Below are 23,598 nucleotides of genomic sequence, written 5' to 3'. Positions count from 1 at the left end.
ATATTATGATGTTGCCCGTGTTTTGGGCTCGATCCGAAATCAATAGGTGTGAGAAATTGGACAATTCAAGTTCAATGGCAGTTCTTTCCTAATTGGAGTGGTTGGTGTATTCCATACTTCTAGCAATTGGATTTCACTCAAAACTCGCCAAATGACTCCTCCCACCATATTATGATGTTGCCCAGGTTTTGGGCTCGATCCGAAATCAATAGGTGTTCCAAATTGGACAATTCAAGTTCAACGGCAGTTCGTTCCTAATTGGAGTGGTTGTTGTATTCCATACTTCTAGCAATTGGATTTCACTCAAAACTCACCAAATGACTCCTCCCACCATATTATGATGTTGCCCAAGTTTGGGGCTCGATCCGAAATCAATAGGTGTGAGAAATTGGAAAATTCAAGTTCAACGGCAATTCGTTCCTAATTGGAGTGGTTGGTGTATTCCATACTTCTAACAATTGGATTATACTCAAAACAAACCAAATGACTCCTCCCACCAAATTATGATGTTGCCCAAGTTTGGGGCTCGATCCGAAATCAATAGGTGTGAGAAATTGGACAATTCAAGTTCAACGGCAGTTCGTTCCTAATTGGAGTGGTTGGTGTATTCCATACTTCTAGCGATTGGATTTAATTCAAAACTGACCAAATCAGTCCTCCCACCATATTATGATGTTGCCCATGTTTTGGGCTCGATCCGAAATCAATAGGTGTGAGAAATTGGACAATTCAAGTTCAATGGCAGTTCTTTCCTAATTGGAGTGGTTGGTGTATTCCATACTTCTAGCAATTGGATTTCACTCAAAACTCGCCAAATGACTCCTCCCACCATATTATGATGTTGCCCAGGTTTTGGGCTCGATCCGAAATCAATAGGTGTTCCAAATTGGACAATTCAAGTTCAACGGCAGTTCGTTCCTAATTGGAGTGGTTGTTGTATTCCATACTTCTAGCAATTGGATTTCACTCAAAACTCACCAAATGACTCCTCCCACCATATTATGATGTTGCCCAAGTTTGGGGCTTGATCCGAAATCAATAGGTGTGAGAAATTGGACAATTCAAGTTCAACGGCAGTTCGTTCCTAATTGGAGTTGTTGGTGTATTCCATACTTCTAGCGATTGGATTTCACTCAAAACTCACCAAATGACTCCTCCCACCATATTATGATGTTGCAGAAGTTTTGGGCTCAATCCGAAATCAATAGGTGTTCCAAATTGGACAATTCAAGTTCAACGGCATTTCGTTCCTAATTACAATGGTTGGTGTATTCCATACTTCTAGTGATTGGATTTCACTCAAAACTCACCAAGTGACTCCTCCCACCATATTATGATGTTACCCAAGTTTTGGGCTCGATCCGAAATCAATAGGTGTTCCAAATTGGACAATTCAAGTTCAACGGCAGTTCGTTCCTAATTGGTGTGGTTGGTGTATTCCATACTTCTAGCGATTGGATTTCACTCAAAACTCACCAAATGACTCCTCCCACCATATTATGATGTTGCCCAAGTTTTGGGCTCGATCCGAAATCAATAGGTGTGAGAAATTGGACAATTCAAGTTCAACGGCTGTTCCTTCCTAATTGGAGTGGTTGGTGTATTCCATACTTCTAGCGATTGGATTTCACTCAAAACTCACCAAATGACTCTTCCCACCATATTATGATGTTGCCCAAGTTTTGGGCTCGATCCGAATTCAATAGGTGTTCCAAATTGGACAATTCAAGTTCAACGGCATTTCGTTCCTAATTACAGTGGTTGGTGTATTCCATACTTCTAGTGATTGGATTTCACTCAAAACTCACCAAATGACTCCTCCCACCATATTATGATGTTACCCAAGTTTTGGGCTCGATCCGAAATCAATAGGTGTTCCAAATTGGACAATTCAAGTTCAACGGCAGTTCGTTCCTAATTGGAGTGGTTGGGGTATTCCATACTTCTTGCGATTGGATTTCACTCAAAACTCACCAAATGACTCCTCCCACCATATTATGATGTTGCCCAAGTTTTGGGCTCGATCCGAAATCAATAGGTGTGAGAAATTGGACAATTCAAGTTCAACGGCAGTTCGTTCCTAATTGGAGTGGTTGGTGTATTCCATACTTCTAGCGATTGGATTTCACTCAAAACTCACCAAATGACTCCTCCCACATATTATGATGTTGCCCAAGTTTGGGGTTCGATCCGAAATCAATAGGTGTTCCAAATTGGACAATTCAAGTTCAACGGCAGTTCGTTCCTAATTGGAGTGGTTGGTGTATTCCATACTTCTAGCGATTGGATTTCACTCAAAACTCACCAAAATGACTCCTCCCACCATATTAGGATTTTGCCCAAGTTTTGGGCTCGATCCGAAATCAATAGGTGTTCGAAATTGGACAATTCAAGTTCAACGGCAGTTCGTTCCTAATTGGAGTGGTTGGTGTATTCCATACTTCTAGCGATTGGATTTTACTGAAAACTCACCAAAATGACTCCTCCCACCATATTATGATGTTTAGGGTGCTTTTGGCTCGATCCGAAATCAATAGGTGTTCCAAATTGAACAATTCAATTTTGCGGAAGGAATTTCGGCCAGGGAAAAAGGTTGTGTTATTCAGTTCAAGGCTTAAGTTATTTCCAGGAGAATTAAAGTCTTCGTTGGAATGGCCCCTATTTGGTTACTAAGGTTTATCCTCATGGGGCGGTTGATATTACAAGTGAAATTAATGGCAACACATTCAAAGTGAACGGTCACAGGCTGAAACCATATTTGGAGTCGCCCTTCGATATTGCACGCGAGTCATTGACTCTGAAGGAACCAGTGATCTAACCACCAGGCTTCTGCAACGTCTAGCTACAGACTTAAAATAAAGCGCTTATTGGGAGGCAACCCAATTTTTCTAAACTCGTTACTTCTTTTTGTTGGTTTTCTTTATCTAGTTGTTTTTATTTTCTTTCTACTCCTAACACATATTTGGTTCAATGTAGGACACAACAATCAGCAGCAAACATACTAGCAGATAATCCTATACTGGAATCATGCACCCAGCAGCAATCCTACACTGGAATCATGCACCCAGTAGCAAGTCTACATGAACATCAAAGGCAGCTATTCCTATGCTGGAATCATGCACCCAGCAGCAAGTCTACCAGATTACAACCACAAAACTTGCAGGGATTCGATATTATACCTGCTCGCAACTTGAAGATTGACTTGCTCGCTGACATCCGGCAGTCTCCACGTCTTATTTCCAAGTTGATGCAAATCTAAAATTGAAGCAGATGAAAACAGATGTGGATGAGTCACTCAAGACAAGGCAAAGAGGTTCTTCAGTCCTAACTGAACTGACGCCAAAATTGCTACTTCCATCAAACGAAGTTGACAGTGATGGATTACAAGCAAACCGCGAGGCTTACCGTTACCCAAGCTCAGAAACATAATTTTCATCAAGACCAATGTGTGGTGTAAATCTGCTCAGCTTTGCAAGTTTGGGGGTTGACCGCACATGGATACACATACACGCAAGGGTTAGACTTTGCTCACACCATCAATTCTGAAACGAAATTTCCAATATCTGAGGAGGGTTTTACCTTTGGCCTCTCAGATCTGATGTTTGAAGTGCATCGTTAAGGACGGAGCGGCCCCTTGGTTACTCCAAATACCATTTCGAGCAAATCCAGCACAGAAAACTCCAAGTTTGAGTTTTGAAACAGCTGCGAACGAGAGCGGAGTGTGGGTTTCTGAGAGAAATGCCTATGAGAGAAGGTTTGAGTGTGCGCAAGATAAAGAAGCGCTATTAGTGCACAGAAGAAATATTTGCGAAAAGGAATATCTGCGCAGGTGACTGGGCTAACAGAGAAAGGGAAGGGTTTGCGTTTTGAGAAAGACACAAGAGAGAGACTTTTGGGTTTTGAGTAGGTGACGGCGTGGATTCTAAGAAAAATTGAATGGAGTATGGGTTCTGATGAGCAAAGGGACAACGAGAGCCGTTGGCTCTGGGCTCTAGTCAAGAGTCTATTTGATTCCTATTTCGTTTTTTTTATTCATCCACTGACATGGACCAACTCATTCACACCCTTTCTCTATTGTCATTAAAATGAGGAGCCAATTTCATCCAAGTGGGGTAATGGCAAGCGGATGCTCTTGCTGTTCAATTTTAGTGGTCCCTCAGCAATTGCCAGGTGTGTTCTTTTCCTTCTTTTCTTATTTAAAATTTTTCTTTGGTCTTTTCTTTTATTTGTGCTCGCATTTTATTTTTCGGTTTTCTTTTAGTTTTTTAGTTTTTTATTTTTATTATTTCCTTTATTTTCTTTTCCACACCTTGGGGACAATGTGTGATTTAAGTTTGGGGGTGGGAAAGTAAATTTTAGTTTTTTAATTTTTTAATTTTAATTTTTTTTTTTTTGAGTCTTGTTTAAAATTTTCGTTTTTAAGTCAATATCCATAGATTATTTTAAACATTAGAACAGATAGACATGGTGAAGATCAATCCCTCATTAGAGTCTTTTCTATTTATTGTTGCTTGGATACTAATTCATGAATTACACTTTGAAATTTGCACATCACACCAACATGGTTTGTGGGGAGTGAGATCAAAATACTTAATTTTTTGTCCAAGTGTGTTTTAATTTTTGTTCTATATAAAATAAAATTAGTATGTGTTTTAAAGTAATAATTGTCTCACCCGAGGCTTTGCCTAGTAACCGGGCCAGTCCTGCCTAATCAGCAGTGATTCTCGAGTCCAACGGTAGAGTTTTGGCATGGGGCAGGGTGGTTAGTTGGTTTCGTAGCCTTTCCAACTCGGGTTAATAAGTCCTTAGGGGTGTTCTACACCTAGTGCCCCAAAGCCTTATTTGGTTTGGGAGTCATTGACCTAAAGCTCATTACATGGGTTGGATCGAAAGCTTGAGTGATCTGACATTGCACGACCACCACTGTTACAAAAAAAAAAAAAAAAAAAAAAAAAAAGAAGAGAGAGAGAGAGAAGCAAAAAGAGAAAAAGAAAAAAAAAAAAAAATTATGTGTGAAGTTAGTGGGTGAAGTGTGAATAAACGGGATGAAAGGTAAGGGTTTTTGGTTGAGTCTCCTTAATTATGATGGTTCACTTTACACCGAAGGAAATTTGTGGATTCTTTTCTAATTGACTCTCAATGGTTTAGACTCTGTAGTGGGATTGGTTGGAGCTTTTGAAAAGATGTTCGGATTTTTAACATTTTCTATGGATTGCAACTTGAAGGTGGAAATTTTGTCTTGTTTAAGTTTTAGCCTTGTGTCTAGTTTGTTAAGTTTTTTTTATTTTCTTTGAGTCTTGTTTTGCTTGAGGACAAGCAAAAAGCTAAGTTTGGGGGTATTTTGATGGGCATATTTTATATTATATATTTAGCCCCATTCTTAATATATTTTGGTTAATATTTTGGAAGAATTTTGATACTTTGAATTGTATTCTCAATATAGGACTTTCGACTTTCTCTGGAGCAAAACATAATCAAATGGACGAATTTTGGAGTAATTCCAGTTGGAGGATGTTCGTGAGTCACTTGGCTTGATCGTATCAAAATTTCAGACTTTTCTACCAAGCGGTTATTTTCTGGCGATAAAATAAAGGAGCAGTGTGCAGTGCTGGAAAGTGACGTGTTGGGCTTTTATGGCGTTTTTGGAGCCCGAGATGACCTCTGATGGATTCGTGGCCTTCTGGAGAAGTGTTCAGAACGTTTTTATCTTTAAAATGAGCTGTATTGGGCCGGATTTGGATCAGATTTGAGGCCAAAACGTGGCTGGGCAGATTGGGGGCAGATTCTCCTAGTCCAATTTGGATTTTATGTCATGTCATTATTTTATTTTATTTAGTTTCCTTGTGGGGATAGAAAAGCAGGTTCTTGGCAGCTAGGTTTTAGGGAGTATTTAAGTTCTATTTCACAGAATTTTGGGACTTCTCTTTTGGCTTTTGAACGCGACTTTACTAGGATTTGTGAAGAATTTCTACTTCAAGGTGTTTTCGATCTTTATTATTTGAATGAAGAACTTGATTATTTTTATTATGAACATGCGTAACTAACTCTCTTTTGCTAGGGTGAGGCCACGAGCCTTAGCAAGAATATGTAGTTTCTGTCCAATTTGCTTATGATTATATGCATGTATGTTTTCGAATTATTCATCACTGGGTTAAACTATCTAAGTGTCTTGATGCTTGATCACCATTAGGATGTTTAGAAAAGTAATTTGATGCAGTTTTGGTCGGAGGTCGGTCCCTGAAATTGATGAAGGCTTCTTGTGATTAATATGTGCAAGTTCACTTAGGATGAATACCACGTCTTAAGGGTTGCATGGTTTTTCAAAAGGTTTCACAGAACTTAATGAGTCATGTATGTTTAGATTTGATCTGAATACCACAGACAGATTGCATGTGTGATATACGCTCTATGTTGGGGGTCCAAGTAGGCATATATTAGGAATACCTAACCTTCGAAATATGCATGTATAGATCATAAGTAATTGGGAGAACTATATAGAATTGTTAAGGTGACGGCGGATCCCTAGTGCTTTCTTAATTTGATTTCTAAAAACACAACTGTTTCTCTTGCCCTTAGCTTTAAATTTACATATTGCCTTATTTTTATTAGTTAAATTCGTTTTAAGTTAAGGTCTTAAAATCAAACATCTCAACTTTCTCTTTTACAATAATTAATTAGAATTTGGTTGCTACGAGTTATTTAATAATCCCTGCGGAGAACGACCTTGCGAGAATCATTTATACTACAATAACCTTGTCATTCTTGCAAGTTTTGTAGGAGTTTTAACCCTGTTTGCGCAGGTACTGAAAAGCCTATCAAGAAATTGGCGCCGTTGCCGGGGATTATTTCAAAATAATTCGTTCTAATCAGATTCTGCATTAATTATTGCTGTACATAAAAATTTTAAAAAAAAAAAGAAAAAGAAAGAAATAATTTCCGTTTTTATTTTATTTTTACAGATCACAGCAGGGCAGTGCAGATTACAATCTGTGCATGGTCAGCACGCGTTCAGCAGTTCAGCAGTTGGTTCCGTTTGATCCAGAACCTGAGCAATCTTTAAGGAGGAGACGCAAGGAGCAAAATTTGCTGTGGGTTCCTTCACTGCAAGGGACTTTTCTGCAATCTTTATATTCTGAGGACCTGCACAGTAAAGAAACAATGGCTTTTGTTATTCCAGAGGCTGGTGATCCTTTGGGTAATTCTTTAACAGCTCATGCAACTAACATACCAGGTTGCATTACATATCCAGCAGTGGAAGAAGGGTCTACATTCGAAATCAAGCATCACATGTTGAGTATTCTACCTACATTTCATGGGTTATCAACCGATGATCCTAACATGCACATTGCAGAATTTTTAATGGGATGCAAGAATATTTTGGTGAAAGGATTTTCAGCTGAATCTATTAAGCTTCGTTTATTTCCATACACATTGAAAGATCAAGCAAGGAGATGGCTCCTCACACTTCCATCTGGAAGCCATGAGGCGTGGGAACGGTTTAAAGAGTTGAATAGAAAATGCCCACATTCTGGTATTAGCAGTACGGATCAAGTGCATATATTTTTCAGAGGGTTAAATATGACAACAAAAACTCTTGTCAACGCTTCATGCGGCGGTTCGTACAAGGATAAAAATGCACAAGAGGCTTGTTTATTATTTGAAAAAATGGCAGCAGATACACAGCAATGGGCAGTTGAGCAGCCACAATCTAGATCTGTTTTTGAGATATCTAATGGTTCTCCATATATGTCCGCACAAATTGAAAAAATGGAGAAAAAGCTTGAAAGATTCGATGCAAAATTTGACATGTTATTACAAAGAATTCCAGGTTCACAGGTTGCTGTACAGCAGCTTTTACCAGCTGCCTGTAGCATTTGCAATGTGACAACCCATGATTTTTTGAGCTGTCCACATAAAGATGCTTATCCGGAATTTGCAGCGGAACAAGTTAATGCATTTAATAATTTCCAGCGTCCAAGATATGACCCGTATTCAAATGTCTACAACCCGGGTTGGAGAGATCATCCTAATTTTAAGTGGGACAGAGATCAGCCTGCAAGGCCACAATTTCAACAACAGGTACAGCAACCTACTGCGCCGAAGGCTGCTTGGGAGGTTGCAATTGAAAAATTAGCAAACGCCACCAGTCAAGAATTCCAAAATCTGCATGCAACAGTGAAAAACATAGAAAAGCAAATGGGGCAGATTGCATTCCAAGTTTCAGAAAGAGCACCAGGTACATTTCCTAGCCAAACTGAACAAAATCCAAGGGGAGGCGCAGATTGTAAGGCAGTTCGAGTTCTACGTTCGGGTAAAAGTTATGACAATAGAGGTGACAATTGTGCTGGAAATACAGGGGCAGCATCACAGCCACAAACAAATTCAGAAAATTTTGCAGAATCTAATATTGTTGCGGATTCTACAGAGTCTATGGGCAGATCCGAAAACAGTGAAAAAATTGCTGCAGAAACTGCAGAACGTGTTTATGTGCCTCCAATGCCTTATCCTGAAAGGTTGAAGCCCAAAGTTAAAGATCAACAGTTGACAGATTTTATGAAGACGTTGGCCAAAGTTCAGATCAATCTTCCATTGATTGACGCAATTAAGAACATTCCCTCTTATGCCAAGTTTTTAAAGGATGTTTGCACAAAGAAAAAGAAGCTCGTGGATTTTGAAAAAGTTATTCTTACAGAACAGTGCAGCGCAGTTTTATTACACAAACTGCCTCCAAAGAAACAAGACCCAGGGAGTTTTACAATTTCATGCACAATTGGAAATTCTAATTTTAAACGTGCTTTAATTGATTTGGGTGCCAGTATTAATTTAATGCCTTTTTCTGTTTTTCAGAGACTAGGACAAGGAGAAATCAAGCCTACATCAGTTATTCTACAACTGGCGGACTGATAAGTTCATAATTTCACACATTTGCATGCCTTCGTTACTTAGTAATTTTGTTTAGTTTCTCTTTATTTCAAGTCACTTACCTATGTTTGTGTGTTCTATAGGTTGAAGGCAGCAAGAGATTGCTTTTGAAGCAAAATGGTGCAAAACGTGCAAAAACTGGATATTGAGTTAGAAGTTCATTTCGGACTTATCTTCTTCATCCGAGCTTGGATTGGGCCAATACTTGTGTGGTTGGATCAGAGACATTCTGAACTTCAAAATGGATATCTTAAAGTCATATTTGGATTCAGCCAAACCCAATCCGTGAGCCCATCAAAATACACATCATGCTGACATGAGGATGAGCTGATGGATGCTTGGTCATGGTGAGCTAGGCATGAGCTATTGGTTTCTGGATGGATGCTTGATCATGCTGACATGAAGATTACCTATGGCTGCTGGTGGGATTTATTAGTGCAGCAACCAATTCTGATTATCTAAATACAAGTGTTGTATGCATTAGTCATATTCAATTCAGAATTCCCCTTTCCTTCTCCCTATAAATACCACTTCCATTCCACATCCCAGACACAATTCACTTCATCCATTACTTCCATACACACATTCAGATTCACCACAAAGAGAGAGAGAGAGCTAGCTGCAAAGGAGGGAGAGCTGGGAGCTGTCCTGGAAACTACCTTGCTGCCACCAGCTAGTTCTTCTATTCTCTTTATTCTACCTATGTATTTCTTATCTTCTGTATTCATAATTATGTTTAACTAATCCATTTTGTTAGGGCTTAGGATGAAGCCCTAGTCATGAATATTCAATGTTATGGATGATTTCATAGTTAATTGATTTCCTTGCTTTCATTATCAAGTTGTTAATCTCCAGCTTATTATGTGCTTGATGTATGTTTTCTTGGAGTAGCTAACTAGGATTTTATGCATCTAGCACAGGTTGGGAAGGGGTTTAGATTCACCAATTCTACTCTCCTTTCACAAGCAACACATGAATGGCCTAAGAATCATTCAAGGGGTTAATAACCATAGGTTGACTAGGACAGATACCATGTTCTAGGACTTGTGTGATTATCATATTCTCAAGGAACTTAATGACTCTTATATGCTTTATTCTAAGTAGATACCATGCTTAGGTTGCATATTAGAGATCACGTGTTGTGTAGATACCATGCACAATTACATGCCTTAGGAGAATCATGCATCCTGCACCTAGATACCATGGGCTTGTATGCGATAATCTATTGTTAATGAAGCTTGAGTCAATTTCTATGCATTCATAACTTGGATAGGAAGACTAGTGGTAGATTCCAAGGCTCTAACACTTCTCAATCATTGTTTCACAACTTGTTCATTGCTGCCATTGTTTACTTCCAGCACTTCCATTTCATTCTCTTGTTTTCATTTAAACAACAAAAACCCCCCATTCGAGTGCGTGTGTGGTGCTAGGATTCTGTCCTAGACCTTGCCAATTGTTAGTTAGTTTGTTTCTTTGTTTTCAGTTTTTCCATCATTCTAAGTAGTTTAACTTGCAACCAAGTTACCATTCTCCGTGGGATCGACCTCGTATTTCATAAGCTATACTATAAATGGTTCGTGCACTTGCGAGAATTGAAGTTTCTATTTTTAATAACTCATTTTAGTTGTTAGGAATAGGCTCAACAAGTTTTTGGCGCCGTTGCCGGGGAACCGGTAACGATGGTGCTATAGTTAGATTACTTTGAGTGTTTTTGTTTTTGTTTTCGTTGGTTTTTATTTCTGTATTCTGTTTTTCTTTTTAGTTGTTATCTCCATTTGAAGGCACTAATTGGTTTCTTGTGTGTGCATATATGTCCGAATCTGATTCTGAGCCAATTTCACCAGGAACTTTTGCTGTACGTGTTGGTTTGAGGAGGAATTATAGTTCTTTAAGTGCTGAATCTGAGAGCTACGAATCTGAAGGTTCAAGCAAGATGGCAGAGATTCCAAACAACAACAATAATGATGAAGGAGGTGGTGCGCTTGTTGTCCAACCTAGGAAACCCCTGCGTGAATTTTCCATCCCCAAAGTCACTGATCAACCTTCGTGCATCGTCTATCCTCAACTCACAATTGACAGGTTTGAGCTTAGAAGTGGTATGATTCATCTTCTTCCAACTTATTATGGTAATACCACTGAGGATCCTTACATGCATGTTAAGCAATTCTTTGAAATATGTGCTACAATCAAAATTCAAGGACTTGATGATGAGCAGATTAAGATGAGGCTATTCCCATTCAGTTTAAAAGATAAGGCTAAGTCATGGTTATACTCTTTGCCTAATGCTTCAATTCGTACTTGGGATGAGCTTTCTAATAAGTTTTTGCAGAAATTCTTTCCAGCTCAAAAGACTAACAAGATTAGAAAGGAAATTCTTGGTTTCACACAAAGAGAAGGAGAAGCTTTTCATGAATGCTGGGAGAGGTACAAGGAGATGATGAGTTCTTGCCCACACCACAATATAGAGAGTTGGATGCAAATGCAATCTTTCTATGAAGGTTTGCTTGATTCCGAAAGGATGATGGTAGATGCAACAAGTGGAGAAGGACTGATGAACAAAACAGCAGATGAGGCTTTTACTCTCTTTGAATCTTTGAGTACCAACTCTCAACAATGGAGCTACAATAAAGGAAGAGGAGCTCCTATGAAAGCTGTGGTCTCTGAGGTAAGTACTAATAATGAGATTAATGCAAAACTTGATGTTATGTGTTCTTTGCTTCAACAGGCAGTGACTGGCCCTCTAGGAAGCAAAGAGGAAGTTCAAGACCAATCTTTTGCAAAGCACATGCTAGAGCAAGCAAATGCCCTTCAAGGAAGGAATCCTCAGAATGATCCTTACTCAAACACATACAATCCGGGGTGGAGAAATCATCCTAATTTCAGGTGGAGCAATAATTCAAATGTGCAACAATCTCAAGGACCTCCCCCAGGATTTCAAATACAACAAAGGCAATTCCAGCAAGCTCCCCAACAAGTACAAGAGCAAAGGGGTGATCAAATGGGAGAATTGCAAGACATGTTCAAGAAGTTCATGGGGCAACAGATGCAAACCAATCAGAATCTTCAAAATGCAGTGAACAAACTAGAAGTGCAAGTTGGGCAGATTGCATCCTCCATGAGCAATAGAGCATCCGGAACTTTTCCAAGCCAAACGGAGGTGAATCCAAGGCATCATGAGCAAGTTAAAGCAGTGCACATCTTGAGAAGTGGTAAACAAGTTGATAATAAGGTTGGAGATGCCAATGAAGAGCAAGAAGATGGAGAAAACGTGGAGATCATTCAGCCACCACAAGGGCAGCCCACAGGTTCCACCCAACAGCCCCTCAATTCTCTTGGAAAGAGCACAGGCCCTAAGGTATCATCTAATGCTAATCAAGTTCCAATTTCATCTAATGCTTTTAGGCCTATTGCACCCTTTCCCAGCAGGTTATCAAAGTCAAAGAAAGATCAAGGCTTGGATGAGATAATGGAAATATTCAAGAAAGTGCAAATCAACATCCCATTGCTCAATGCCATTGCTCAGATTCCAAAATATGCAAAATTTTTGAAGGATCTATGCACTAACAAGAGGAGATTCAAAGAGCATGAACAGGTTGCATTAAGTGAAGAGGTTAGTGCAGTCTTACAAAGAAAGCTACCTCCAAAGCTAAAGGATCCAGGTTCATTTTCTATACCTTGTATAGTTGGTGATTTTAAGTTTCAAAAAGCTTTGCTTGATCTTGGTGCATCCATTAACCTTATGCCATATCATGTTTATGAGAAACTTAACCTTGGTGAGTTGCAAGCCACATCTGTGAGCATTCAATTGGCAGATAGAACTATCAGGTACCCTAGGGGCATTCTAGAAGATGTTTTGGTGAAAGTAGAAGAGCTGATTTTGCCAGCTGATTTCTTGGTGTTGGAAATGGAAGAAGCACCAATTCATGACAATCAGTTACCACTCATTCTTGGTCGTCCATTCATGGCAACTGCCGGTGCAATTATTGATGTGAAGAAGGGTACATTGACTATGAACGTGTTTGATGAGACAATAGCATTCAAAGTGTTTGAAGCCTCCAAGTTTCCAAGTGATGAGCATGAAGTTTTCCAGCTTGATGCAATTGATAATATGGTGAAAGAAGCACTGCCAATGAGTTATTTGGAGCCTATTGAAGCATGCATCACACAAAGCATAAGGAAAGAAGAAGTGGACAGATTAGAGGCTGTGATCTCTCCTTTACTTCTTGAGCTTGTTTGCAGCATGGATAGCTACATAGAAGTGGGAAAGAGGTATGCAAACCAATTTGAATCTTTACCCGCACCTACTAATAAGGTTTTACCTTCTATTGTGCAGGCACCGGAGTTGGAATTAAAGCAATTGCCAACACACCTTAAATATGCTTATTTAGGTGAGAGTGAGACTCTACCTGTTATCATTGCCTCACACCTCGAACCAAATGATGAGAAGAAGCTTTTGAGGGTTCTAAAAGAGCACAAAACTGCGATTGGATGGAGCATTGCAGATATCAAAGGCATAAGCCCAACATCGTGCATGCATAGGATACTATTGGAGGACAATGCAGTGCCTAAGAGGGATGCCCAAAGACGTCTCAATCCAAACATGAAGGAGGTGGTAAGGAAAGAAGTAATGAAGCTTTTAGATGTTGGTATTATTTACCCTATTTCTGACAGTAAATGGGTGAGCCCAATACAAGTTGTCCCCAAGAAATCAGGTATCACAGTGGTGAAGAATGAAGCAAACGAGCTTGTACCAACACGGATGACCACGGGCTGGAGAGTTTGCATTGATTATAGGAAGCTCAACACAGCAACAAGCAAGGATCACTTCCCTCTTCCATTTATTGATCAAATGCTTGAGAGATTGGCTGGCCATAGCCACTATTGCTTCCTTGATGGATATTCAGGTTACAACCAAATCGCCATAGCCCCAGAAGATCAAGAGAAGACAACCTTCACATGTCCCTTTGGTACTTTTGCTTATAGGAGGATGCCCTTTGGTCTTTGCAACGCCCCAGCCACTTTCCAAAGGTGCATGATGAGCATTTTCTCCGACATGGTAGAAAGGTTTATTGAGGTATTCATGGATGACTTCTCTGTCTTTGGTGATTCTTTTGATCAATGTTTGCATAACTTATCTAAGGTGTTGGCTAGATGTGAACAAAATAACCTTGTGCTTAATTGGGAAAAATGTCATTTTATGGTTAACCAAGGCATAGTTCTTGGTCATGTCATCTCTAGTAATGGAATTGAGGTAGATAAAGCTAAGATTGATTTGATTGCTTCTATGCCCTCACCTACTTCTGTCAAAGAAGTACGTTCTTTCCTTGGCCATGCAGGTTTCTATAGGCGTTTCATTAAAGATTTTTCTAAGATTGCAAGGCCTTTGTGCAATCTCCTTGCCAAGGACATGGATTTTGTGTTTGATCAAAACTGTGAGAATGCTTTCAATGCTTTGAAAATGATGCTCACAACTGCCCCAATCATTATGCCACCGGATTGGAGCTTGCCTTTTGAACTGATGTGTGACGCCTCAGATTATGCTGTTGGAGCTGTTTTGGGGCAGCGAGTTGATAAGAAGCCACATGCCATCTACTATGCTAGTAGAACCCTCAACGATGCCCAACTCAACTATTCCACCACAGAGAAGGAGTTATTAGCTGTCATATTTGCTTTAGAGAAGTTCAGATCTTATTTGATTACTAACAAGGTCATTGTTTACACTGATCATGCAGCATTGAAATACTTGTTAGCTAAAAAGGATGCCAAGCCACGCCTCATTAGATGGATCCTCTTGTTGCAAGAGTTTGACTTGGAGATAAAAGATAAGAAAGGAAGTGAGAATGTGGTGGCTGATCACTTGAGTAGATTGGTGCATGTATCTAATGAAGAGGAGGATTCACTGCCATTGCGTGAAAGCTTCCCTGATGAGCAACTCTTCTCTATTTGTGCTTTGAATTCTCTTAATCCATTGCCTTGGTTTGCTGATATTGTTAACTACTTATGCACTAACGAACTCCCTACAGGGTTATCTACATTCCAACGTGACAAGCTTAGGAAACAAGCAAGATACTACTTTTGGGATGATCCATACCTATTCAAGCATTGTCCGGACCAAGTAATTCGAAGGTGTGTGCCTGAAGGTGATTTTAAGAGCATTCTAGAGTTTTGTCACTCCCATGCATGCGGAGGCCATTTTGGAGCAAAGAAGACTGCCAACAAAGTGCTACAATCAGGTTTCTTTTGGCCTACCCTTTTTAAGGATGCTTATACATTTTGTGCTTCATGTGATAGATGCCAACGGATGGGTAATTTGCATGCTAGAAATCAGATGCCTCTCACTAATATCTTAGTCATTGATATATTTGATGTTTGGGGAATTGATTTCATGGGCCCTTTTCCTACTTCTTATGGATTTGAATATATATTAGTTGCTGTCGATTATGTTTCCAAATGGGTGGAAGCCATTGCCACTAGAACTAATGATGCTAAGATTGTGATCAGTTTTCTCAGAGGAAATATTTTTACAAGGTTTGGCACACCAAGAGCAATCATTAGTGATGGTGGCTCCCATTTTGTTAACCAAGCTTTTGCAGCACTCTTGAAGAAGTATGGAATCAAGCATAAGGTGGCAACACCCTACCATCCTCAAACTAGTGGGCAGGTTGAGATAAGCAATAGGGAGATTAAGCACATACTTGAGAAGACAGTGAACACCACAAGGAAGGATTGGTACATGCGTTTGGAGGATGCATTGTGGGCTTATAGGACAGCTTATAAGACCCCCATAGGTATGTCTCCATATAGACTTGTTTTTGGTAAACCTTGTCACTTACCAGTGGAGCTTGAGCACAGGGCTTATTGGGCGATCAAGGCATTCAATTTTGACATGAAAGCTGCTGGTGAAAAGAGGAGGCTTCAACTCAATGAGTTGGAGGAGTTGCGACATGAGGCGTATGAGAACGCTAAGCTTTATAAGGAGAAAACAAAGCAGTATCATGACAAGAAGATTCTTAGGAAGACGTTTGAGGAAGGGCAGAAGGTTCTCTTATTCAATTCACGCCTTAAGCTCTTCCCAGGTAAGCTTCGTTCTCGGTGGATTGGCCCTTTTGTTATTACTAATGTGTTTGATCATGGCGCAGTGGAGATTCAAAATATTAAGGATGGCAGCACCTTCAAGGTGAACGGACATCGGTTGAAACCTTACTTTGATGCCAACTTTGATGCCAATATTGAGTCTCAAGCACTCAAGGAGCCTCCACCACTCTCTTGAAGCTCACCAAAGTTTGGACGTCCGGCTGAAGACATAAAACTTAGCGCTTCTTGGGAGGCAACCCAAGGTGATGAGGAGAAGATAGAACGTGCAAGGAGCTTGCTTGCGTCCTAATCGCTTCAAAGGGGAGTTGTTTTCTGAACTCTAACATTTGGTTATGTCTTTTCCTTATCTTCTTTCCTTTCATTTATGAGGCATTGCTTGTTCTTATACTCTAAACATTGAGGACAATGTTTCATTTAAGTTTGGGGGGAAGGATTCAGTTATGTTGTTTTATTGTCAAATTTTAAAATTTTTAAGTGTGTCTAGTGTCTAATAACGCAGGATTTTGTGTGTTGTTTCGTTATCCTTCCAAACACCTATGATAAGACTTGGATTTAATACTAATATGGTTTTTTCAGAAATTGATAGTCATTGTTTAAGGCCTATGTGTGATTCTGAGTGAACTTTGTCTTGCATGCCATCCTTGCACTTATTGAGCACTTTGCCAAGTTAGTCCAATTTCTTGCTACTTGGAGATGTTATGCAATTCTGCTTATTTCATGATCTTGGTTTCATGCTCTAGAACTTATTTGAATATCTCTTGAGACATTCTGTTGCCATACAATGCTTAGGAAGTGATTTAGGCCATGTTTAAATCGTTTGAGCCTTTCTAACCATCCCTCTACATGTATTCATCCCTAGTCAATCCATTTGAGCCTACGTTAAGCCTTTCTTTGTGTAAACCATTTCTACCATAATAAATCTCTGTTTCTTATCTTTACCTATTCTTTGAGCAATTAAAGCTATCTTTAAAGGAGAGTCATAAAGATTGCAAGGTTTTTGGAGCAAAAGTGAGTCATTAGTGCTGTAACCCAAGTGTTGAAAAGAAATAAGTTTTGGGGTATTGTTAACTAATCAAAAGAGGTAATGAAGTGTGACCAATGTAGTCACGGCCCTAGGGTGTTATAAGGAAAGATCATGGTGATCTAGGGTAAAGAGCCACAAAATTAGGCCAAATAACACATTTGAAGGTGCTGAAATTATGTTGAAAATCTGCTCATGTATGTGTTCCTTGCTTGTTACAAAGTTCAGTAATCTCTCATGCTTTTACCTATGCTTTAGTTGTGCTCAAAATGTTGTTATATCTCCATGTCTCCTCTTTCATTCAACCACTACCCTAAGCCTCATTACAACCCTTGTAAAGTCCTTTTGATCCTTGGTAATGTGTGGTATTACTGTGGAGAGCTGATTTCATAATGAGCTTATGGGGCTCGAAATTCTTGATTGTGCTTTAAGTGTGTGCGCATGTACTTATTTGAGTTGCAGGTGTTGTTCTGATTTGGCATTCACACACTACACTTAAGGATGTCATTGTAAGCTTTGCACACTCTTGAATCATGTGTGGAACTTAGATTGTGATTGTTGTGTTTCTTTGGAACCATATACTTTGATGATTCTTTGAGGATATTGTTTGGAAGGCTAGCTGCTTATTTTCTGTTTTCTAAGTTGTAGTTTTATTTTGTTTGCTCGAGGACTAGCAAAGTCTAAGTTTGGGGGTATTTGATAAGTTCATAATTTCACACATTTGCATGCCTTCGTTACTTAGTAATTTTGTTTAGTTTCTCTTTATTTCAAGTCACTTACCTATGTTTGTGTGTTCTATAGGTTGAAGGCAGCAAGAGATTGCTTTTGAAGCAAAATGGTGCAAAACGTGCAAAAACTGGATATTGAGTTAGAAGTTCATTTCGGACTTATCTTCTTCATCCGAGCTTGGATTGGGCCAATACTTGTGTGGTTGGATCAGAGACATTCTGAACTTCAAAATGGATATCTTAAAGTCATATTTGGATTCAGCCAAACCCAATCCGTGAGCCCATCAAAATACACATCATGCTGACATGAGGATGAGCTGATGGATGCTTGGTCATGGTGAGCTAGGCATGAGCTATTGGTTTCTGGATGGATGCTTGATCATGCTGACATGAAGATTACCTATGGCTGCTGGTGGGATTTATTAGTGCAGCAACCAATTCTGATTATCTAAATACAAGTGTTGTATGCATTAGTCATATTCAATTCAGAATTCCCCTTTCCTTCTCCCTATAAATACCACTTCCATTCCACATCCCAGACACAATTCACTTCATCCATTACTTCCATACACACATTCAGATTCACCACAAAGAGAGAGAGAGAGCTAGCTGCAAAGGAGGGAGAGCTGGGAGCTGTCCTGGAAACTACCTTGCTGCCACCAGCTAGTTCTTCTATTCTCTTTATTCTACCTATGTATTTCTTATCTTCTGTATTCATAATTATGTTTAACTAATCCATTTTGTTAGGGCTTAGGATGAAGCCCTAGTCATGAATATTCAATGTTATGGATGATTTCATAGTTAATTGATTTCCTTGCTTTCATTATCAAGTTGTTAATCTCCAGCTTATTATGTGCTTGATGTATGTTTTCTTGGAGTAGCTAACTAGGATTTTATGCATCTAGCACAGGTTGGGAAGGGGTTTAGATTCACCAATTCTACTCTCCTTTCACAAGCAACACATGAATGGCCTAAGAATCATTCAAGGGGTTAATAACCATAGGTTGACTAGGACAGATACCATGTTCTAGGACTTGTGTGATTATCATATTCTCAAGGAACTTAATGACTCTTATATGCTTTATTCTAAGTAGATACCATGCTTAGGTTGCATATTAGAGATCACGTGTTGTGTAGATACCATGCACAATTACATGCCTTAGGAGAATCATGCATCCTGCACCTAGATACCATGGGCTTGTATGCGATAATCTATTGTTAATGAAGCTTGAGTCAATTTCTATGCATTCATAACTTGGATAGGAAGACTAGTGGTAGATTCCAAGGCTCTAACACTTCTCAATCATTGTTTCACAACTTGTTCATTGCTGCCATTGTTTACTTCCAGCACTTCCATTTCATTCTCTTGTTTTCATTTAAACAACAAAAACCCCCCATTCGAGTGCGTGTGTGGTGCTAGGATTCTGTCCTAGACCTTGCCAATTGTTAGTTAGTTTGTTTCTTTGTTTTCAGTTTTTCCATCATTCTAAGTAGTTTAACTTGCAACCAAGTTACCATTCTCCGTGGGATCGACCTCGTATTTCATAAGCTATACTATAAATGGTTCGTGCACTTGCGAGAATTGAAGTTTCTATTTTTAATAACTCATTTTAGTTGTTAGGAATAGGCTCAACACGGACCGTTCAGTTGCTTACCCTAGGGGAATTATTGAAGACCTCATTATTAAAGTGGATAATCTCTATCTTCCTGCAGATTTTGTGGTCTTGGATATGGATGAAGACATGCAAACACCGATTATTTTGGGGAGACCGTTTATGGCAACAGCTAGGACTTTAATTGATGTGGAAGCTGGAACATTAACTTTACGAGTTCAAGACCAATCTGTGGTTTTTAATTTGTTTGAAGGAGCAAAACGTCCTGCTGAACAGCAGGAATGTATGCACATTGATGTGGTAGACAATATGGTTCAAGCTAGCTTTCAGGCAAGTTCAAATACAGATAAGTTGCTCAGCAGGGGAAAAGCGAAAAAGCGGAAATTGCAGTTAAAGGAGCTAGAGGAAACTCGTCAAGGTGCTTATAACAGTTCTCGCATCTACAAGGAAAGAACTAAGGCATTTCATGACAGTAAAATTTTGCGGAAGGAATTTCGGCCAGGGAAAAAGGTTGTGTTATTCAGTTCAAGGCTTAAGTTATTTCCAGGAGAATTAAAGTCTTCGTTGGAATGGCCCCTATTTGGTTACTAAGGTTTATCCTCATGGGGCGGTTGATATTACAAGTGAAATTAATGGCAACACATTCAAAGTGAACGGTCACAGGCTGAAACCATATTTGGAGTCGCCCTTCGATATTGCACGCGAGTCATTGACTCTGAAGGAACCAGTGATCTAACCACCAGGCTTCTGCAACGTCTAGCTACAGACTTAAAATAAAGCGCTTATTGGGAGGCAACCCAATTTTTCTAAACTCGTTACTTCTTTTTGTTGGTTTTCTTTATCTAGTTGTTTTTATTTTCTTTCTACTCCTAACACATATTTGGTTCAATGTAGGACACAACAATCAGCAGCAAACATACTAGCAGATAATCCTATACTGGAATCATGCACCCAGCAGCAATCCTACACTGGAATCATGCACCCAGTAGCAAGTCTACATGAACATCAAAGGCAGCTATTCCTATGCTGGAATCATGCACCCAGCAGCAAGTCTACCAGATTACAACCACAAAACTTGCAGGGATTCGATATTATACCTGCTCGCAACTTGAAGATTGACTTGCTCGCTGACATCCGGCAGTCTCCACGTCTTATTTCCAAGTTGATGCAAATCTAAAATTGAAGCAGATGAAAACAGATGTGGATGAGTCACTCAAGACAAGGCAAAGAGGTTCTTCAGTCCTAACTGAACTGACGCCAAAATTGCTACTTCCATCAAACGAAGTTGACAGTGATGGATTACAAGCAAACCGCGAGGCTTACCGTTACCCAAGCTCAGAAACATAATTTTCATCAAGACCAATGTGTGGTGTAAATCTGCTCAGCTTTGCAAGTTTGGGGGTTGACCGCACATGGATACACATACACGCAAGGGTTAGACTTTGCTCACACCATCAATTCTGAAACGAAATTTCCAATATCTGAGGAGGGTTTTACCTTTGGCCTCTCAGATCTGATGTTTGAAGTGCATCGTTAAGGACGGAGCGGCCCCTTGGTTACTCCAAATACCATTTCGAGCAAATCCAGCACAGAAAACTCCAAGTTTGAGTTTTGAAACAGCTGCGAACGAGAGCGGAGTGTGGGTTTCTGAGAGAAATGCCTATGAGAGAAGGTTTGAGTGTGCGCAAGATAAAGAAGCGCTATTAGTGCACAGAAGAAATATTTGCGAAAAGGAATATCTGCGCAGGTGACTGGGCTAACAGAGAAAGGGAAGGGTTTGCGTTTTGAGAAAGACACAAGAGAGAGACTTTTGGGTTTTGAGTAGGTGACGGCGTGGATTCTAAGAAAAATTGAATGGAGTATGGGTTCTGATGAGCAAAGGGACAACGAGAGCCGTTGGCTCTGGGCTCTAGTCAAGAGTCTATTTGATTCCTATTTCGTTTTTTTTATTCATCCACTGACATGGACCAACTCATTCACACCCTTTCTCTATTGTCATTAAAATGAGGAGCCAATTTCATCCAAGTGGGGTAATGGCAAGCGGATGCTCTTGCTGTTCAATTTTAGTGGTCCCTCAGCAATTGCCAGGTGTGTTCTTTTCCTTCTTTTCTTATTTAAAATTTTTCTTTGGTCTTTTCTTTTATTTGTGCTCGCATTTTATTTTTCGGTTTTCTTTTAGTTTTTTAGTTTTTTATTTTTATTATTTCCTTTATTTTCTTTTCCACACCTTGGGGACAATGTGTGATTTAAGTTTGGGGGTGGGAAAGTAAATTTTAGTTTTTTAATTTTTTAATTTTAATTTTTTTTTTTTTGAGTCTTGTTTAAAATTTTCGTTTTTAAGTCAATATCCATAGATTATTTTAAACATTAGAACAGATAGACATGGTGAAGATCAATCCCTCATTAGAGTCTTTTCTATTTATTGTTGCTTGGATACTAATTCATGAATTACACTTTGAAATTTGCACATCACACCAACATGGTTTGTGGGGAGTGAGATCAAAATACTTAATTTTTTGTCCAAGTGTGTTTTAATTTTTGTTCTATATAAAATAAAATTAGTATGTGTTTTAAAGTAATAATTGTCTCACCCGAGGCTTTGCCTAGTAACCGGGCCAGTCCTGCCTAATCAGCAGTGATTCTCGAGTCCAACGGTAGAGTTTTGGCATGGGGCAGGGTGGTTAGTTGGTTTCGTAGCCTTTCCAACTCGGGTTAATAAGTCCTTAGGGGTGTTCTACACCTAGTGCCCCAAAGCCTTATTTGGTTTGGGAGTCATTGACCTAAAGCTCATTACATGGGTTGGATCGAAAGCTTGAGTGATCTGACATTGCACGACCACCACTGTTACAAAAAAAAAAAAAAAAAAAAAAAAAAAGAAGAGAGAGAGAGAGAAGCAAAAAGAGAAAAAGAAAAAAAAAAAAAATTATGTGTGAAGTTAGTGGGTGAAGTGTGAATAAACGGGATGAAAGGTAAGGGTTTTTGGTTGAGTCTCCTTAATTATGATGGTTCACTTTACACCGAAGGAAATTTGTGGATTCTTTTCTAATTGACTCTCAATGGTTTAGACTCTGTAGTGGGATTGGTTGGAGCTTTTGAAAAGATGTTCGGATTTTTAACATTTTCTATGGATTGCAACTTCAAGGTGGAAATTTTGTCTTGTTTAAGTTTTAGCCTTGTGTCTAGTTTGTTAAGTTTTTTTTATTTTCTTTGAGTCTTGTTTTGCTTGAGGACAAGCAAAAAGCTAAGTTTGGGGGTATTTTGATGGGCATATTTTATATTATATATTTAGCCCCATTCTTAATATATTTTGGTTAATATTTTGGAAGAATTTTGATACTTTGAATTTTATTCTCAATATAGGACTTTCGACTTTCTCTGGAGCAAAACATAATCAAATGGACGAATTTTGGAGTAATTCCAGTTGGAGGATGTTCGTGAGTCACTTGGCTTGATCGTATCAAAATTTCAGACTTTTCTACCAAGCAGTTATTTTCTGGCGATAAAATAAAGGAGCAGTGTGCAGTGCTGGAAAGTGACGTGTTGGGCTTTTATGGCGTTTTTGGAGCCCGAGATGACCTCTGATGGATTCGTGGCCTTCTGGAGAAGTGTTCAGAACGTTTTTATCTTTAAAATGAGCTGTATTGGGCCGGATTTGGATCAGATTTGAGGCCAAAACGTGGCTGGGCAGATTGGGGGCAGATTCTCCTAGTCCAATTTGGATTTTATGTCATGTCATTATTTTATTTTATTTAGTTTCCTTGTGGGGATAGAAAAGCAGGTTCTTGGCAGCTAGGTTTTAGGGAGTATTTAAGTTCTATTTCACAGAATTTTGGGACTTCTCTTTTGGCTTTTGAACGCGACTTTGCTAGGATTTGTGAAGAATTTCTACTTCAAGGTGTTTTCGATCTTTATTATTTGAATGAAGAACTTGATTATTTTTATTATGAACATGCGTAACTAACTCTCTTTTGCTAGGGTGAGGCCACGAGCCTTAGCAAGAATATGTAGTTTCTGTCCAATTTGCTTATGATTATATGCATGTATGTTTTCGAATTATTCATCACTGGGTTAAACTATCTAAGTGTCTTGATGCTTGATCACCATTAGGATGTTTAGAAAAGTAATTTGATGCAGTTTTGGTCGGAGGTCGGTCCCTGAAATTGATGAAGGCTTCTTGTGATTAATATGTGCAAGTTCACTTAGGATGAATACCACGTCT

General features: G+C 39.2%; 1 protein-coding gene, 2 long non-coding RNA genes and 1 other non-coding gene across 5 annotated transcripts; 1 reads left to right on the top strand and 3 right to left on the bottom strand.

The window, feature by feature from the left end:
* Window positions 1–2,570: 2,570 nt before the first annotated feature.
* On the bottom strand, window positions 2,571–4,045 carry LOC148295755 (uncharacterized). The gene is made up of 3 exons (XR_015834453.1): window positions 3,580–4,045; window positions 3,406–3,467; window positions 2,571–3,255 (listed from the first exon to the last, which is right to left on the bottom strand). It is a non-coding gene; the product is annotated as an uncharacterized LOC148295755 (long non-coding RNA).
* A 2,926-nt stretch (window positions 4,046–6,971) lies between these two features.
* On the bottom strand, window positions 6,972–21,342 carry LOC148295752 (uncharacterized). Of its 2 annotated transcripts, XR_015834417.1 has the most exons (4): window positions 20,877–21,342; window positions 20,703–20,764; window positions 20,477–20,552; window positions 6,972–7,140 (listed from the first exon to the last, which is right to left on the bottom strand). It is a non-coding gene; the product is annotated as an uncharacterized LOC148295752 (long non-coding RNA). The 2 variants fall into 2 exon arrangements; XR_015834416.1 differs by having other exon boundaries at window positions 20,703–21,342.
* On the top strand, window positions 7,159–8,904 carry LOC148295754 (uncharacterized). The gene has a single exon (XM_088250095.1). The coding sequence runs from the start codon at window positions 7,159–7,161 to the stop codon at window positions 8,902–8,904; it is 1,746 nt and encodes a 581-aa protein (XP_088106221.1).
* LOC148295753 (small nucleolar RNA R71) lies at window positions 11,279–11,385 on the bottom strand. Its single transcript, XR_015834900.1, has one exon. It is a non-coding gene; the product is annotated as a small nucleolar RNA R71 (small nucleolar RNA).
* Window positions 21,343–23,598: the final 2,256 nt, after the last annotated feature.

Source organism: Prunus avium, chromosome 3 (genome assembly GCF_965620075.1).
Source record: "Prunus avium chromosome 3, drPruAviu1.hap1.1, whole genome shotgun sequence".
Lineage (NCBI taxonomy): Eukaryota > Viridiplantae > Streptophyta > Magnoliopsida > Rosales > Rosaceae > Prunus > Prunus avium.
This window is presented reverse-complemented; position numbering and strand designations above follow the sequence as displayed.